This window comes from Oncorhynchus mykiss, chromosome 1 (assembly GCF_057628025.1).
Source record: "Oncorhynchus mykiss isolate SJ-2025 chromosome 1, ASM5762802v1, whole genome shotgun sequence".
Lineage (NCBI taxonomy): Eukaryota > Metazoa > Chordata > Actinopteri > Salmoniformes > Salmonidae > Oncorhynchus > Oncorhynchus mykiss.
This window is the reverse complement of record NC_143022.1, coordinates 61,567,430-61,587,356: the sequence shown is the minus strand read 5'-3', so window position 1 is coordinate 61,587,356 and position 19,927 is coordinate 61,567,430. Positions and strand designations below refer to the sequence as shown.

General features: G+C 42.4%; 1 protein-coding gene across 4 annotated transcripts in view; it reads left to right on the top strand.

Moving 5' to 3' along the window:
* The window catches only part of ate1 (arginyltransferase 1), a 186,290-nt gene that overhangs the window by 115,157 nt on the left and 51,206 nt on the right, over nucleotides 1-19,927 (top strand). For all 4 annotated transcript variants that reach the window (XM_036980814.2, XM_036980807.2, XM_036980801.2 and 1 more), the window contains one exon: nucleotides 3,405-3,504. In XM_036980814.2, the coding sequence (XP_036836709.1) occupies nucleotides 3,405-3,504 (100 nt within the window). The remainder of the gene's footprint in view (nucleotides 1-3,404; nucleotides 3,505-19,927) is intronic.

The following is a 19,927-nucleotide window of genomic DNA, read 5'->3' as shown; positions in this document are numbered from 1 at the left end:
ACAATGAGCTGATCATTTGAATCAGCTGTGTAGTTCTAAGGCAAAAACAAAAATGTGCACCCCTTTGAGTCCCCAGAACTGAGAACCACTGCTCTTCATTGTGACCTCTTCATTTGCAGACAGGCTTTCACAGCTCTCTGTATCTGAGGACAGAAAAATATCACAAGAAAAAGGCTCAATTATACTCAAATACTGAAATGTTATGTTACTATTATCTCTGTGCTCACTTCTAGGGACTTGAACTACACAAAAGTACCTACCTTATAAGGAATAGCTTACTCTCTCACTTTGACAGGGGGTTGCCATCCTTTCACCCTCTTCTTTGGGTGTTAGCTAGCGAACTACAAATGCATTTGGAGTTTGTTTTTTACATTGATGAATACATCAATATAGCTAGCTAATATGAACTTAGATAGCTGGGGATATATGTAAAGCTAGCTAGCTAGCTACGTCAGCAGCTCATTTGATTTAGCCTGTACGTTATCTAGTTTGCTAATATTATTAATTTTTTAAAAACATTTTCAAAATATATTTACTTACTTGAATAAGTTCTCCCAGCCATGTGGACGATTGGAAACAGGGCAGCAAAGTTTGTCACCAGAGAGGTTGAGAGCATATTACTATTTACTTGTGAATAAATTTGTGAAATGGAGAATGGATTAAACTATTAACCCATTTAATAACCAGAGCTGTGCTGTGCAAAACCTGCTGTGCTGAATTCCTTATACACAATCTAACACAATCTAATATGTGACTGACCGGCTCAAATCGGTCTTATGTAGCAAAATTAAAAATTGTGTTTTTTACGTTGGATAAAAGTAGAGACTCAGAGCTACAAAATGGTATATCATACACTGCATTTGAGGAACATTAGGGAAATTAATTTTGCTTTGAAAGTAAACTTGTAAACTCACTTTTGAGAAAATGGCCTTGAATGTTTTGGTACTACTATTGCAGAGCCCTTCTTTGTATACACCCATTCAGCATTGTTCACATCCTCTTAAGCTTTAGCCCCACCCATCTCTTTAAGGGTTAATCCGAATGTACTAACCGCAGTCAAGCGCCAAAGCTAACTTGCTAGCTACTTCCAGACACATCTGAGCGAGAGCAGCTCACTGAACATTACTCGCCCTAGCAGAGCTGGTTAGGCTGTTATGTTATCCAGAGCGTTGTTGACTGCAACTGTGCTGTCAGATTGTCCGTTTGTAAATTCAGAGCATTTCACATTCAATTTAACAATTGTTTTTGTATTTACAGATGGCATACAAGTTTTGTTATTAAGGCACATGAAAGTTCACATGTAAAAAAAAATAAATACATTTTTTTTTTTTAAACGCATTTTGATTTAAAAAAATATTTTATTCAAATGGCTCTCCTGTGAAGTAGTGACCCGCGACATATGCCTAGTTTCCTGAAATGGGTTACATATGCTGCCAGCATACCCACAAGTGAGCCACTCTGGTAGTGGCACGTGGCAATTTACTGCTTACACAAGCTGTAAGGGTGGGTATTGGGATTAAGCCTTTATTTTATGCACTCCTTAGCCTTATTGTCTACCTCCCCTCTCTGCTCAATATTTCAATGTTTTTATCCAATGTAATGTGAACACTGGGGAAACGAACTGCGCACTATAAGTTAGTTGTTGGTTGCTTCCTAAATGGCACTCTATTCCCTACAGTACATAGTGTACTATATATAGCGAATACTGTGCCATTTGGCATCTAGATGTTTACTTTCTTGTTTTATAAATGCCAGTTGGTTTTACTACTCTGAAATAGTCATATGATTATAGGGCCTATGTGATTATAGTATGTTATGATTATACTATGATAAGTGATTGGCTAAAATTACTCTTCTTTGCAGCAGATTTCTAAAACATTTATACAATATTACAGATGAGACTCATGTTCTGTGTAGTACAGCTGTTTATTAAAACCTTTTAGGTCAAACAATACATATTTAATTAATATAGTGTTCTATATCATTATTATATGGGTAAAGGACTTTGCTGAAGAGTTCATACTATAAGATGGGTATTGAACCAGCAACCTGCTCAGGGATCTGTCATGCCACTCCACTGTCCCCAGACCCTCAAGGGCATTCTGACTACCTGTACTAAACTCACAGAATTAAATCCAATTGATATTACTTCATTGTAAATCTTTGTGAGAAACAGACAGGCAAAAAACTACTATCACAATAGAAAACTATTATACCGTATCTGCATTACTGCCTGGACTAAGCTCACAGAATTAAATAGGACAAAATAGATACTTTTGGTCATGTAGTGTATGTGGACACCTGCTTGTCGAATGTCTTATTCAAAAATCATGAGCGTACATTTGGAGTTGGTCCCCTCTTTGCTGCTATAACAGTAATTAGGCCTGGCTCACAGTCAGTGTTCGTATTCATCCCAAAGATGTTTGATCGGGTTGAGGTCAGGGCTTTGTGCAGGCCAGTCAAGTTTTTCCACGCTGATCTCGACAAACCATTTCTGTATGGACCTCGCTTTGTACACTGGGGCATTGTCATGCTGAAACAGGAAAAAGGTCCTTCCACCAAACTGTTGGCACAAAATTGGAAGCACAGAATTGTCTAGAATGTCATTTGTATGCTGTAGCGTTAAGATTTCCCTTCACTGAAACGAAGGGGCCTAGCCTGACCCATGAAAACAGCTCAGACCATTATTCCATCTCCACTAAACTTTACAGTTGGCACTATGCATTCAAGCAGGTAGCGTTCTCCTGGCCAAACCAGATTTGCCCTTTGGAATACCAGATGGTGAAGTGTGATTCATCACTCCAAATAAAGCGTTTCCACTGCTCCAGAGTCCAATGGCGGCGAGCTTTACACCACTCCAGCTGACACTTGGCATTGCGCATGGTGATCTTAGCCATGCGCTGCTCGGACATGGAAACCCATTTCATTAAGCTCCCGACTAGCAGTTCTTGTGCTGACGTTGCTTCGTGGCAGTTTGGAACTCAGTAGTGAGTGTTGCAACCTAGCACAGACCATTTTTACATGCTTCAGCACTCTCCGGTGCCGTTCTGTAAGCTTGTGTGGCCTACCACTTCATGGCTAAGCCGTTGTTTCTCCTAGACGTTCCCACTTCACATTATAACAGCCCTTACAGTTGACCGGGGCAGCTCTAGCAGGCCAGAAATTTGACGAACTGACTTGTTGGAAAGGTGGCATCCTATGACGGTGCCAGGTTGAAACTCACTGAGCTCTTTAGTAAGGCTGCTCAACTGCCAATGTTTGTCTGTGGAGATTACATGGCAGTGTGGGTGTGGCTGAAATAACCAAAATGCACTAAATTGAAGGGGTGTCACATGCTTTTGTATAAATAGTGTACTTTATTATATTGTCTGTCTGGGACTAAATCCTCTATCTCTTTTCTCCAGGGAGGTTGCCTTCACCAGGCAGCTGCAGAAACAGTCCCCCAAGCTGTGCTTCTACTACCTGGGCTTCTACATCCACTCCTGCAACAAGATGCGATACAAGGTACGATAATGACAGATACTTTGTTCTGTTATACTCTGCTCTACTTGACTTCTCTACTGTACTCGGCTGAATTGTATACTGTTGTACTCTACCCAACTATATTCACCCTAGTAGGATGCCAATAACTTCTCCAAAATAGTAGAGAATATTTCACGACAGTATTTCTATTATTCTGTATGATATCAAACAGAGAACTGGAGTTTTGCCCCGCTCCTTAACATGTCAGTGTGATTAATGGCTGAGGCTTTGATGTGAGCGCAGTGTTTTCCCTATTCTATGTGTTTGTTATTTTCATCTCTGTGCCTCACCTCCATAAAGACATTTGTGTGCAGTGCACTTGGTGGAGGGACAGATTGGGATGGATGTCTCCTCATCTATGTTCCAAATTGCACCCTGTTCCATATAGTGCACTACTTTTGACCAGGGCTCTGGGCTTCGGTCAAAAGTAGTGCATTATGTACGAAACAGGGTGTCATTTGGGTTGCACACCTTTTCTCTTACGGAGAATAGGGTGAGAAATTATTCGATTTTTAAAAAAAATATTATCATCATCATCATCATTTGGAACCGTGTAAAATGGTGTTGATGCCCCCTTAGACTCCACTTCACCCTCCCCCCGCCTAACCTCTCCGACTGGTGGCTACGGCGTGGCTACGGCGATGTCTCTCATTGAAACCCCAGTACATTCAGAGCGCCACGTTCCTAAAACCCTATCTGGCCCTCATGGAGAGCTCTCCCTCCTCTCCTTTTTCCCCCTCTCCCTCTTTTCCTGTCTTTCCCTCTGTGTTATTCTAGGTGCAAGGGTATCAACAGGGAGACCAGTCGGAACTAGTGCTCTGGCTCTCTCTCCTTCTCATTTTCACTCATTAGCTCCTACTCCTCTGTCTCTGTGGGCCCCTGTACTAAGGAGTAAGGCTCTGGTCCAGAGCCATAGCTTTGCTCTAGTCTATACATTATGTAACAACAGCCCACTGAGAGCTGTGTTCTCTTACTGAATGTGCTGTTACTGTTCTCACTCAGTGTGCAGTTTTTCTACTGCACTGTAGCTTCAGACAGCCAGTGTAGAACCCTTATGCCCCAACAACTCCCAGTTGAGGTAGAATCATTGACGTCCAGGCCTAGGTTGGCATTCAACTCAAACCCATAATCAGTCTATTTTGAGCTGGGCAACGGAGAGACCAGAGGGTTGTGGGTTTGAGACCAGGGCCCAGGGCATCTTCGGGACATAAACAGACATGTCAGCCATTCCATTGGTAAAGTGTGTGCGCGTTAAGAGATGTTTAATTAAAATGAAGCCAGGGGGATTCTGAATGGTTAATTCTCACATTCTCAACACTAATGGTTATGCTTTATCCAACACTCTTAAGGCCTGGCTGCCTGACATTTGGGACTGTTTAAAGCTGGTTCTAATCCTTCCCTATGGTAGCCTGCTATGACATGGTGAAGCACTGGAAAGGAGGTTTATAAGAGATGGAGCACATATACACAAATACAAACACACATACACACACACACACACACTGTTCTGCTCTTAGAGCAGAACAGCTGATTCATATACAGTAAAACTGTAGGGAGGGGAAGAATGTCAATAAAAGTGATGGACTGAAAGAGTAAGGGAGAGCAGACTGGGCTGCTAGAACCATAAGCAGTTGAGGATAGGTCACAGTGGAGATGGCCATTGTAAATCAGCAACACTAGGAGTGTGTGTGACACACACCCACTAACGCATGGAAACATACACACAATCATCTCGCACACACAGAACCATCTGTCTTTCGCATACACACACATACTGGGGACATCCACATAACATTGACTAAGACTGGATGGTTTTGAGGAGGTTGGGTGAAAGTAAGCAGCCTTTCCAAGTCTATTAGATTGGGCGAGAAATGTCTCGTTAATCCCCCCTTTCTCTCATTCATTTCTTCATTGCCTCCGTATTTCATTATCTAATTCCTCTATTCCCCCATTGGTTCATTCATCCATGTCTTATTTCATTCAGGTATTCCTCCCAACTTTTCCCTTTCTGTCGAAGACATTGTGATGTCTTGTTGAGGATTATGGCAACATGCCATTTTCACACTCCTTCCTCCCCCCCAGCATTTATTATAGGTCCGCTTGATGGATCTTCCATTTTCTGTGTGTGTGTGTTTGGTTGCCTCTGCAATGTTGTATATACGTAGAATCCTAAACACACTGGTGTCTGTTGCCACAGTTTCCTGCCCCTTCACCATTGGTATTTATCCCCCCCCCTATATCTGATGGGGGGATACCCATTCACTACCTTATTTACCTCGCCCCATTTTATCCCCGGGAGAAACGGAGCTGGGGTGAGAAGGTTGCCCAGTTCCCACCTTCTTGCGCGCTCACTCACTCTCTCTCACTCACACTCACACGCACACTCACACACACACACATACATGCCCACAGTGTCCCATTACGAGCTTATTTGCATATGTGACCAAACTAGCTAATTAATGCGTAGACGCGCTGTGCGCTTGTTCTGGTCACAAAATGTCCCCGTTTGGAGTCCCAGCAGGATAATGATGTATTGGAGGCCCCCTGTGTTCTGGGACTTAGTGAGGGCCTCTCAGTCCTAACCCTCTCTCACAACATGACCACTTGAACTCTGCTGGACACCTCTCGGCAGTGAGCGGTCTCAAACCCCTCTCTCTATCGCTCTCTCTCCTCTTTTATTGGTGAATATCTGGAACAATTTGTACTGTCTACGAGTGTCAGTGAAAAGAAACCTAGAACACTTTATAACACTGAAGTTCCTTGTGGAATTTAACTTTTTTAGCACAGTTAATGTAATTCCAGCAGTAGTCCCTGTGAACTTTTTTGAAGCATTTTGTTTCGCTAATTGTTTGTTTGGACTTCTGGAAATGGATTGTATCTCGGTGGAGTCTAGAACATAGCCTCATCAAATGTTATTTGTCACATGCCAAATACAAAGGTGTAGACTTTTCCTTGAAATACTTACTTACAAATGCTTTCCAAAAATGCAGAGTGAAAAAGTAAGACAATTTGCAAAAAAAATAAATAATTGGAATCACAATAAATAACAAATACAAGACTATATACAGTGGTGACTCCTTTAAAAGTTGAGAGCTTGCGCCACGGGATTTAGAGGTACCCAGCGTCATGGCTTTATAGCTCCAGACCACCGCGGGGGGGGGGGGGGGGGGGTTAGAGCACTCATTATGCATTTGGGTCCCAAGGTTTTTATATGACCAATCATGTCAAGTGGTTCCAATGAAGAATTTGACATTATGCCACTCGTCGCTGGTGACTTTCTTCAGCAAAGATGTCTGACAAAAACATAAAATGTAAGTAATTATAACGTCATAACGAGTCAAAGAAAAAAAATACAATTCCACCATAATTTGCAAATAAATTCATAAAAAATCCTACAATGTGATTTTCTGGATTTTTTTTCCCTCATTTTGTCTGTCATAGCTGAAGTGTACCTATGATGAAAATTACACAATTTGCACAATTGGTGGCTGACTAAATACTTTTTTGCCCCACTGTATCTCTTGATGATTTCTTCCTCAAAGAAATCTCGAGCCTTGATGCCTGAAAAAGTAGGCAAGAGTGCATTATTGTGGAACACAAAACAGTCCGTGAGTTGTAGGCTTCAATATTTTATGTACCTTTTGCTTTGTAAATAGCCAAACTTACCATCAATAATCAAATATGGGCCTGGTCCCTGGTGAGAAATTGCCCCCCCACACATGGAGTTTGAACAGATGCTTTGGACCCGGCTTGCTTGATTTTCTTCCTTTTTTTTCTGTAGCAGTTTTCAGCAAATTGCTCAAGGGCCACGGTTGAATCGTCTTTGAAGATGACGTCATTGAATGTCTCGTACGCATGCCTGGGCCTGCAGGACTCAAAGTTCTTTGTTTGTCAGACGAATCATTCGGTCGAAACTACAGAACAGTACAAAACAAGCGAACACACATGGTTAATGTTCTAAGAATGAAAAAATAATAATATATAATTAAATAAAACTTTTCTTACCGAGCCTTTCCATAAGTCCACTCAAGTTTCTTCAACTGTCTTCTGACTGTGATTTAGAGTGACTGTTGCAACCCAAAAAAGCTTTAAAGACAGAGTTAATGAGGTCACCGAGAAAGTCTGGACATGGCCTGCTCTCCCTTGTACGGAATTAGGCACTTTCCCGTGTTTACTACAGTATGTACTGTAGGCTGTTTACTTGTCAGACTGCACAGTAGCGTAATAAACAAATGCAGGTGCCTTATATCTTCTAAATGCTTTATTATCCAAATGTAAAAGCATATACTGTACAGTACTGTATTTCTTCACCAGCATCTTTATGGTTTCGTTAATAAAATAATGATTTAAAATACTCTTTCAAAATGCTAATGTTTATTTAGTCATAACGAATTACTATGGGAATAAATATCACTGAATTACAGAAATATTGGAACAAAGTTTTCTAAGGAAGGTAAACTAATTTAGAATCCTCCAATCCTATTATGCTGTAGCCTAGCCCTGATCGTCACGTTGTACAGCGCCATATTTTCCATTCCATCCTAACGGAGACCCTGAGGTTTTCATTTCTCTTCAAATAGAAATATCATAATATTAATAAAATAGTGCATTAACAGAAAAAATGTCTGACAATTAAATAACGTGCCACAGAATGCTGCAGCAGCCCGCAATGTATGCTGCAGTATGACATAACATTTAAAGGAGGAACCACTGTACAAGGAGTACCGGTACCCAGTCAATATGCAGGGGTACAAGGTAATTGAATTAGTATGTACATGTAGGTAGGGGTAAAAGTAACTAGGCAATCAGGATAGCATGTAACAGAGTAGTGGCAGCACAGTGTGAAATTGTGTGTTTTTATGTGGCGTCAAAGGGTAATTGTAATAGTCAGGGTAGCCATTTGATTAACTGTTCAGCAGTCTTATGGCTTGGAGGTAGAAGCTGTTCAGGTTCCTTTATGCAGATACTGCATGTAATTCATGGCTTTTGGTTAGGGTACATAGTCACTGTGGGGACGACATCGTCGATGCACTTATTAATGAAGCACGTGACTGATGTGGTAAACTCAATGTTATCCGATGAACCCCGGATCATATTCCAGTCTGTGCTAGTGAAGCAGTCTCGTAGCTTAGTGTCCGCTACATCTGACCAGTTCCGTACTGAGCGCATTACTGGTACTATGTATTGTAGTTTTTGCTTGTAAACAGAAAGCAGGAGGATGGAGTCATGGTCTGATTTGCTGAAGGGAGGGCGAAGGAGGGCCTTGTATGCGTTTCTGTGGATAGAGTAAAGGTGGTCCAGAGTGTTAGCGCCCAGTGGCGCAGGAGACGTGTTAGTAAAACGCATTTCAGTCTCCCCACATGAAGGTTTCCTCCCACTATAAATGCTGCATCTGGGTGTGTTTCTTCTTGTTTATTTATGGCCCTGTACAGCTCGTTGAGTGCCTGCTTAGTGCAATTCTGGTTTTGGGGTGGGATGTAGACCGCCGTGATGATTACATATGAAAATTATCTGAGTATATTAAAAAAGGTCTGCAATTTACCATGAGGTATTCTATTTGAGATGAGCAAAAAAGCTTGATATCCATCGCACCAGATGTTGTTTACAAAGAGACACACCCCTCCCCGATTGGTTTTGCCTGAGTCCGCTGTCCAGTTGGGACGAAGCATGGAGAAACCCCTCGAGTTTCATGTCCATATCGACCGTCGGCAAAGTTTCTGAAAAGCATAGAATATTACAGATTTTCACGTCCCTTTGGTAGTAAACTCTCGTACGGATGTCGTCCATGTTGTTCTCAAGTGACTGGACATTTGCCGATAAAACGGAAGGGGAATGCCGAACAATCTTCTCTACATCTGAGTCTAACAAAGACTCCTCTTGCATCTTCTCTTGCGGTGCTTCGGGAGCCCGAAAAATGGAGTTGGGCCCGGTGTAAGCAAGGGAACAGCTGAGTCAGAGTTGAAGTAGAAGCCAAAATCAAGGTTGAATGTGAGGTTAGTAGCTGTCGACTTGTAGTTCAAAAATACTTCAGTCATAGATGATAATGGTGTGAGCTTTCTGGAGGAAAAAAAGTGAAGATAAACACGAAAAAGTCACTAAGTAGCAAAATCGGGTTGGAGCACGTAAGATGTCAACCGTCTCCGTCTGCACCATCTTATCTCCAGCCTGGTCCCTGGTCTGTTTGTTGTAATGTGGTCATTGTTTGGCATGACAAATCATACATTCTCTAAAGAAACAAATGGCTGTAAGTTGATACTTTAACTCTGACAGTATCAACATTTCAGTTTCCATTTTTATATTTCATACCACTGTCTATTTGAAGACTGTTTGGTAGTACTGATTTACAATTTTGTTGCTGATTTGGTGAAGGACTGTGTACAGTGCATTCGGAAAGTATTCAGACCCCCTTTTCCACGTTTTGTTACGTTACATCCTTATTCTAAAATTGATTCAATTATTTTTTTTACCTCAATCTACACACAATACCACAATGTTTTTAAAAAAATGTAACAAACGTATAAAAAAAACAAATAAGATACCTTATCTATCTCTCGAAATTGCGCTCCGGTGCATCATGTTTCCATTGATCATCCTTGATGTTTCTACAACTTGATTGGAGTCCACCTGTGGTAAATTCGATTGATTGGACATTATTTGGAATGGCAAACACCTGTCTATATAAGGTCCCACAGTTAATTAACAGTAAATGTCAGAGCAAAAACCAACCACTGAGGTTGAAGGAATTGTCCATCGAGTGGAGCGGGTCGAGAGTTTCAAGTTCCTTGGTGTCCACATCACCAACGAACTATCATGGTCCAAACACACCAACACATTCATTACGAGGGCACGACAAAACCTTTTCCCCTCAGGAGACTGAAAAGATTTGGCATGGTTCCTCAGATCCTCAAAAAGTTCAACAGCTGCACCGTTGAGAGCATCCTGAACGGTTACATCACCGCCTAGTATGGCAACTGCTCCGCATCTGACCATAAGGCTCTACAGAGGGTAGTGCGTACGGCCCAGTACATCACTGGGGCCAAGCTTCCTGCCATCCAGGACCTATATAATAGGCGGTGTCAGAGGAAAACCCATAAAGTTGTCAGAGACTCCAGTCACACAAGTCATAGACTGTTTTCTCTGCTACCGCACAGCAAGCGGTACCGGAGCGCCAAGTCTAGGACCAAAATGCTCCTTAACAGCATCTACCCCCAAGCCATAAGACTGCTGAACAATTAATCAAATGGTCACCAGATATTACATTACAGGACCTCAGACAGAGGTGAAGGTTCATCTTCCAACAGTACAATGACCCTAAGCACACAGCCAAGACAACGCAGGAGTAGCTTTGGGAATGTCTCTGAATGTCCTTGAGTGTCCCAGCCAGAGCACAGACTTGAACCCGATCGAACATGTCAACTCTGGAGAGACCTGAAAATACAGTGCCTTGCGAAAGTATTCGGCCCCCTTGAACTTTGCGACCTTTTGCCACATTTCAGGCTTCAAACATAAAGATATAAAACTCAGTGAGGTTGGATGGAGAGCATTTGTGAACAGCAGTTTTCAGTTCTTTCCACAGATTCTCGATTGGATTCAGGTCTGGACTTTGACTTGGCCATTCTAACACCTGGATATGTTTATTTTTGAACCATTCCATTGTAGATTTTGCTTTATGTTTTGGATCATTGTCTTGTTGGAAGACAAATCTCCGTCCCAGTCTCAGGTCTTTTGCAGACTCCATCAGGTTTTCTTCCAGAATGGTCCTGTATTTGGCTCCATCCATCTTCCCATCAATTTTAACCATCTTCCCTGTCCCTGCTGAAGAAAAGCAGGCCCAAACCATGATGCTGCCACCACCATGTTTGACAGTGGGGATGGTGTGTTCAGCTGTGTTGCTTTTACGCCAAACATAACATTTTGCATTGTTGCCAAAAAGTTCAATTTTGGTTTCATCTGACCAGAGCACCTTCTTCCACATGTTTGGTGTGTCTCCCAGGTGGCTTGTGGCAAACTTTAAACGACACTTTTTATGGATATCTTTAAGAAATGGCTTTCTTCTTGCCACTCTTCCATAAAGGCCAGATTTGTGCAATATACGACTGATTGTTGTCCTATGGACAGAGTCTCCCACCTCAGCTGTAGATCTCTGCAGTTCATCCAGAGTGATCATGGGCCTCTTGGCTGCATCTCTGATCAGTCTTCTCCTTGTATGAGCTGAAAGTTTAGAGGGACGGCCAGGTCTTGGTAGATTTGCAGTGGTCTGATACTCCTTCCATTTCAATATTATCACTTGCACAGTGCTCCTTGGGCTGTTTAAAGCTTGGGAAATCTTTTTGTATCCAAATCCGGCTTTAAACTTCTTCACAACAGTATCTCGGACCTGCCTGGTGTGTTCCTTGTTCTTCATGATGCTCTCTGCGCTTTTAACGGACTTCTGAGACTATCACAGTGCAGGTGCATTTATACGGAGACTTGATTACACACAGGTGGATTGTATTTATCATCATTAGTCATTTAGGTCAACATTGGATCATTCAGAGATCCTCACTGACCTTCTGGAGAGAGTTTGCTGCACTGAAAGTAAAGGGGCTGAATAATTTTGCACGCCCAATTTTTCAGTTTTTGATTTGTTAAAAAAGTTTGAAATATCCAATAAATGTCGTTCCACTTCATGATTGTGTCCCACTTGTTGTTGATTCTTCACAAAAAAATACAGTTTTATATCTTTATGTGTGAAGCCTGAAATGTGGCAAAAGGTCGCAAAGTTCAAGGGGGCCGAATACTTTCGCAAGGCACTGTAGCTATGTAGCAACACTCCACATCCAACCTGACACAGCTTGAGATGATCTGCAGCGAAGAATGGGAGCAAATCAAATTGTATTGCTACCAATGACTTGAACGAACTACAAAAATCTCTGAAACTGGAAACACTTATCTCCCTCACTAGCTTTAAGCACCAGCTGTCAGAGCAGCTCACAGATTACTGCACCTGTACATAGCCCATCTATAATTTAGCCCAAACAACTACCTCTTCCCCTACTGTTTTTATGTATTTATTTATTTTGCTCCTTTGCACCCCATTATTTCTACTTTGCACATTCTTTCACTGCAAATCTACCATTCCAATGTTTTACTTGCTATATTGTATTTACCTCACCACCATGGCCTTTTTTTGCCTTTACCTCCCTTATCTCACCACATTTGCTCACATTGTATATAGACTTATTTTTCTACTGTATTATTGACGGTGTGTTTGTTTTACTCCATGTGTAACTCTGTTGTTGTATGTGTCGAACTGCTTTGCTTTATCTTGGCCAGGTCGCAAGTGTAATTGAGAACTTGTTCTCAACTTGCCTACCTGGTTAAATAAAGGTAAAATAAAAACATGCACCAAATACAACAGGTAGACCTTGGAGTGAAATGCTTCCAAGCCCTTAACCAACAATGCAGTTTGAAGAAACAAGTGTTAAAGTATTTACTAAAATAAACTGAAGGAGAAAGAAAATCAAGAAGAACTAATAGTAAAAATTAAAATTGACTAGGGTTTCTGAAGTCTGGCAAATTTTTTGGGCTTTTCTTTGACTCCACCTGGTATAGAGGTCCTGGATGGCAGGATGCTTGGCCCCAGTGATGTGCTGGGCCGTACGCACTGCCCTCGGTAGTGCCTTGCGGTCAGAGGCTGAGCAGTTGCCATACCAGGCGGTGATACAACCAGCCTGGATGCTCTCTGATGAATCCCAATCCTCTTCACGACTGTCTTGATGTGTTTGGACCATGATAATTTGTTGATGTGGAACACTAAGGAACTTGAAGCTCTCAACCTGCTCCACTACAGCCCCATCGATGGGAATGGGAATGGGGGGGGAGGGGACTGGGCACGCACCCCTGAGGGCCCCAGTGTTGAGGATCAGTTTTAGCAGATGTGTTGTTACCTACCCTTGCCACCTGGGGGTGGTCCGTCAGGAAGTTCAGGATCCAGTTGCAGAGGGAGGTGTTTAGTCCCAGGGTCCTTAGCTTAGTGATGAGCTTTGAGGGCACTATTGTGTTGAACGCTGAGCTGTAGTCAATGAATAGCATTCTCACGTAGGTGTTCCTTTTGTCTAGGTGGGAAAGGGCAGTGTGGAGTGCAAAAGAGACTGTACCATCTGTGGATCTATTAGGTCGGTATGCAATTTGGAGTTGGTCTCGGGTTTCTGGGATGGTTGTGTTGTGAGCCATGGCCAGCCTTTCAAAGCACTTCATGGCTACAGATGTGAGTGCTTCGGGTCAGTAGTCATTTAGGCTGGTTACCTTGGTGTTCTTGGGCACAGCGACTATGGTGGTCTGCTTGAAACATGTTGGTATTAGACTCGGTCAGGGACAGGTTGAAACTTGCCAGTTGGTCAGCGCATGCTCAGAGTACACTTCCTGGGAGTCCTTCTGTGAATTCTGTCCTGTTTAAAGGTCTTACTCACATCGGCTACGGAGAGCGTGATCACAGTCTTCTGGAACAGCTGATGCTCTCATGCATGCTTCAGTGTTGCTCCCCAAATACAGGTGTGCCAGGCTTGTAGTGTCATACCAAAGACGACTCGAGGCTATAATCTCTTCCAAAGGTAAAATGTTTACATATGTAAATGTGATTTCAGGTTTTTCTATTTAGTACATTTGCAAAAATTTCTAAACCTGTTTTTGCTTTGTCATTATGGGTAATTGTGTGTAGATTGGGGGGGGGGGGGGGATAATTTAATCAATTTTAGAGTGAGGCGAAAATGTAACGAAATGTGGAAAAAGACAAGAGTTCTGAAATCTTTCAGAATGCACTGTATCATCTCAGCATCCTGCCTACACAGCCCATGAGGAGACAGACAGGAGCAAGACCTTCTGCATTTTCTCTAGTCTCCACTGATGATGAGCAAAAGGACAGATTAGGCAATAAAAAAGTTAGGGAACAAGGGAGTGAGGAAAAGGTGTGTGGTCAGGTGGTGAGATCAGAGCTGAGATGACTGAACACTTCTCTGGCACAGAGCGAGAAGGAGCGAGGGCACGTCGTTAGCCTCCCCTGGATTACCCAAGACTCCCTCCCCCCAACCTATCTTGCTACTTCCACTCCATTAGAGCGGTTCCCAAGGCTGTGGGCCACATGGCCAGTCAGTGGGGCTGGCAGAGGATGAACCCTAACTGACCATGGCCAGGCTCGGGCAGGATGTCACATCCAGACCAGCCAAGCAAACAGCCTCTGTGAGATGCTCAGTCCCAGTTCCAAGCCCAGCTCTGCACAATTGAGTTGGCTGACACTCAACAGCCAGCTCCCTGGACCAGCTCCAGTCTATAGCTTCTTAGCAGGGCTATTGCAAAGGTCCTTTAGAGGGACTCCGGTCTGGTGTGAGGGTGTGGAAGCTACGGCACATAGAGAGGCCTTTTGGACAGGCTGAGGTGTGACTTGGCATGGACTGTCTCAGACTGGGGACAGGACCTTCTGGCTGCCACCTCACGACTCACGCTGTATCCTTTCACCTTCCACCACCCGCAGACAGAGATGAGTATTGTAGATATTGGTGTTTGATGGTGGTGGATGAGGTGAATTTCCCTTTTTACTATGTAAAGCACTTTGAGTTCTGCAAAAGCACTATATGAATTCAGTCGATTTTTATTATAAGCCTAGATGTTGAAGAGCCTTCTTTCCCCTCACCATCTCTCTTACCAAGAGCAGCACTTTAAGCAATAACCAGATGGTAAAGAATTCCATAGACACACTTCATTCCAGATAGCCTTGTCCCAGATCTGTCCATTGGTGCTGTTTAGCCAAACACCTACTCTAATACTGAGAAGTCTGTGGAAAGGTAACTCTAGTGGTAATGGAGGGGAATTGCAGCCTGTCTGTTTTCTAAAGTATTTGGGTTCAACAAGTTGCCTCAGTACTCTCAGAAAGGTGGAGCCTGAACCACACTGACTGACTGATCATAGAAGTCTGGCATCGCTAATACTCTTACCACAGATCTCAATGTGGTAATAATAAAGATTCACAACTTCAAGCATTGAGTTGATTTGTGCAAACATGTTTTTATCTCTTTAGTTGCAAAACTAAAGCGGTTTCTCCGCTCTCTTTCTCCCTCTTCTCTCTCTCGCACAACAAACCTACATACAATTTCATTTACTACTGTTGTTTTTAGAATTTTGTACAGACAGGAAAGCTAAAAAAAACACTGGTCCGTGTTTCTGTAACTTTCCATTTCTTTTGAAGAGGTGTGGAGGTTATTTTTAAAGATTGACTAAGCAAGCAGACATTTGAAGGTGGTGATGATGATAAAGTTAAAGTACATAAATGAGGCAGTTGGTTACTTGGCTCGAGTTAATTTCCACAAGACCTGGGCTCGTAGGACCTGACAGAGAGCGCTTGTTTTCAAGGCCCCTTATTTCAGCAAACTAACACACAAATGTATGCACGCGCGCATAGACGGGAAAGACAAACATACACACACACCGGTTCCCAGTGGGGGAGGGAGGTAGTGAGAGTTGCTTAAAGTGGCACTTACTTTTGTTGTTATTGTTCCGTCTGAAATAATGTCTCGAACTGAGCCCAGGAAACCATTAAAGTTCCACAGAAAGGAAGAAAGAGCGAGTGAGTGAAATGAGTGAAATAGGAAGGGACAGATGGAGAGCAAAGCAGAGGGTGACAAAACGGTTGCCAATGACAAAAGGGAAGACGATAAAAAGAAGTAAGGAATATTTGTTGCTTGGGCTGGTAGTTGACGACAGCCTTTTTAAGGACTTTTTAGTAGCAGCTGTAGTTACCTACCTCCCCTCAGTCTCATTCAGCTCAGTTCTTAGTCTTGAAATACAAAAGCACACAGTCCGAGAGCAAGCCATCATCCATCACTAGTCAATAACAATCAATCTTCAACGTTGCCTTGGTGTGTGTGCATGTTAAGTAGGCATTTAAGTAGAAAGCTGAACACTGTAGAATTAAGTATAGAAAGTTGTTATATCGCTGACTTGCAGAAATTGAGAACATAAAAATGATCAGACATTTAACCAAAACTGGTTATAATACAGGACAAATGGAGAAAGTACATGATACAGTATGTCTTTGTGAGTAAGTAGAGTAGAATCTAAACTCAGCAAAAAAAACATTTCAGGACCTTGTCTTTCAAAAGATAATTTGTAAAAATCCAAATCGTTTCACAGATCTTCATTGTAAAGGGTTGAAACACTGTTTCCCATGCTTGTTCAATGAACCATAAACAATTAATGAACATGCACTTGTGGAACGGTCATTAAGACACTAACAGCTTACGGACTGGAGGCAATTAACCTCTCTGGGACGCTAGCGTCCCACCTGGCCAAAAGCCAGGGAAAATGCAGAGCGCCAAATAAATTACTATAAAAATCAAACTCATGAAATCACAACTCATGAAATCACACATGCAAGATAGCAAATTAAAGCTACACCTGTTGTGAATCCAGCCAACATGTCAGATTTCAAAAAGGCTTTTCAGCGAAAGCAGACGTTGCTATTATCTGAGGATAGCACCTCTGTAAACAAAGAGAAACCATATTTCAACACTGCAGGCGCGACACAAAATGCAGAAATAAAAATATAATTCATGCCTTACCTATGACGAGCTTCTTTTGTTGGCACTCCAATATGTCCCATAAACATCACAAATGGTCCTTTTTGTTCGATTAATTCCGTCGATATATATCCAAAATGTCTGATCCAGTTTGATCCAGAAAAACACTGGTTCCAACTTTCTCAACGTGACTACAAAATATTTCAAAAGTTACCTGTGCACTTTGCCAAAACATTTCAAACTACTTTTGTAATACAACTTTAAGTATTTTTGTTACGTAAATAATCGATAAAATTGAAGACAGGATGATCTGTGTTCAATACAGGAAGAAGACAAACTGAAGCTAGCTTTCTGGTCACGCGCCTCTATCTAACAGTACACTTCAAGTGACCCTCGTTCAAGATGGCCGTACTTCATTACACAAAGGAATAACCTCAACCAATATCTAAAGACTGTTGACATCCAGTGGTAGCGATAGCAACTGCAAGAAGGTCCCTTAGAAATCTGGATTCCCAATGAAAACTCATTGAAAAGAGCGTGACCTCAACAAACAAAAAAATCGGGATGGTTTGTTCTCTGGGTTTCGCCTGCTGAATAAGTTCTGTTATACTCAGACATGATTCAAACAGTTTTAGAAACTTCAGAGTGTTTTCTATCCAAATCTACTAATAATATGCATATTGGTGGAAGAGTGGGTTAACATCTCACAGCAAGAACAGGCAAATCTGGTGCAGTCATGAGCAGGAGATGCACTGCAGTACTTCATGCAGCTGGTGGCCACCAGATACTGACTTCCTTTTGATTTTGACCCCTCCTTTGTTCAGGGACACATTATTCCATTTCTGTTAGTCACATGTCTGTGGAACTTGTTCAGTTCGTCTCAGTTGCTGAATCTTATGTTCATACAAATATTTACACGTTAAGTTTGTTGAAAATAAGCGCAGCTGACAGTGAGAGGACATTTATTTTTTGCTGAGTTTATAAAACCGATGCATTCCTGTGTGATGGAGATCCCTGCTCTAATCCCTCTATGACTACCTCTAAGGTTTCGGTAATATAGGTCATTCTGTTCACTCTTGAGATTCTTAAAAGTTCAACAGGACAGAGGAGCAATACCCTCTCTCCGAGGAGACTAGCGAGCACACATACAATGCAGCCATAGTATATAAATCATCGCTCTTTTACTCCATTACCCCTCCCCACCATCCGTGTTCTAGACCCATCCACCTCATCAGTACAGGGGGGGGGGGGGGGGGGGTGGAGGTGCCGGAAGGTGGGTGACAGTTGTTTTCATAGGGCTGACAGGGTCCATAATGCATTGATTAAGGTACAGGAGGCGCCTGGACATGGCAAAGCCTCTCATTGTGCTTTCACTCACCGATAGAGCGGTTGAGAGAGAGGGAGGTGGGGACAAGCCCAGCACCATTAGATAGTTCAGAGTGTTCCATTATGAATTGAAACTATCCCGGATTTTTTTTCTCCATGCAATTTATTATTTTGCTGTACATGAAAATGTTTTGTTACATAGAATTTAAGTATTTCATTGTCTTCGTTTGCGGGACTTTCATTTTTACTGTCCCTTAAACATCTGCTTCTCCCATCTCTAGAAGGAGCAGTCCAGTCTTGTCTTTTTTTCAGTCCTTCCCTATCCTCTACTGTGTGTGTTCCTCCCCTTCCATCTCTCTGTGTATAACTCAAGGTATGCAGTGGCAGGTAGAAACATGCTTAGCAGTGCAACTCTCACGACTCAGCTTGTCCTACTCTTTCATTGTTTTTCACATGTGACTTCACACTCTGTGTCACTTAGATGTGCATCTCTCTGCCCAGATTAAGTGACTGTGAGTTTGAGGTATTCGTAGGCGGTCATTGGCTTTTTTTTCGGGGGGCTTATGCTGGTGTAGTGTTTGAGCATTGGACATGGTCCAAATGGCTTGTAGCCTGTATTGCTTATCAGGACTAAGTTTATTGCTGGTGATGTAATTCAAAGCATTAACTAGCCCTACTTTATGGCCCATCTACATTACCATCCATGTTGTATTCTTGCGCTCAGGAACTCGTTTGATCTCAGACCTGCTCTATAGCATCTATTTACCATTAACAGAAGTATACCTGATCCCAGACCTGCTGTTTAAAGTGGATGTGTCACATATCCAAAGTGACCTACAGTCATGCGTGCATACAGTTTGCATGTATAGGTGGCCCCGGGGATCAAACCCACTATCCTGGTGTTGCAAGAGCCTTGCTCTATCAACTGAGCTCTATGCTAGCTCTATGCTATTTATCATAAACAACTGTAGATATTATGTAGCAGCACTATGTGCTTATGTCTCATCAGCTCAACAGGTCTGGGCACAGCAACGTGTCCTTTCTTTTTCTCCCTCCTTTCTTTCTTTGTACTATGACCAACTGTGCAAAGAAAGCAGCCACCATGCAGGTTTGGATTAAAGGATGGATGGAGGGGGTGGGGAAAGAAGCTATTCAATGAATTTGATTATTTTAAGGAGAGATAAACTAGGGCCCTATAACATCTGTGATATGGACGCAATCACGGAATCCATACATTAAAACGGATTTCAATTCAACAATATAAGACATTTTATTGAGCTTAGTAGGAAATTGCTGGGCTATATTATTCTGTTGTGTGTTGATGACAGGATTTCTTATTGATCTGTTCTTTCTCAAATCTTTTATTCTCTCCCCAATGCTCTGCCTTAGTTGGCTCATTTCTGTACTGGCTAGACTGATTGTTCTGTTATGTGGGTGGAATACTGTGCTGCTGGCCCAGTGGCATACCCCCTAACCCCCCTCTCTTTCAGACGCCCCTGTCAGAGAACCTTTGGCCATCAAAACGAGAT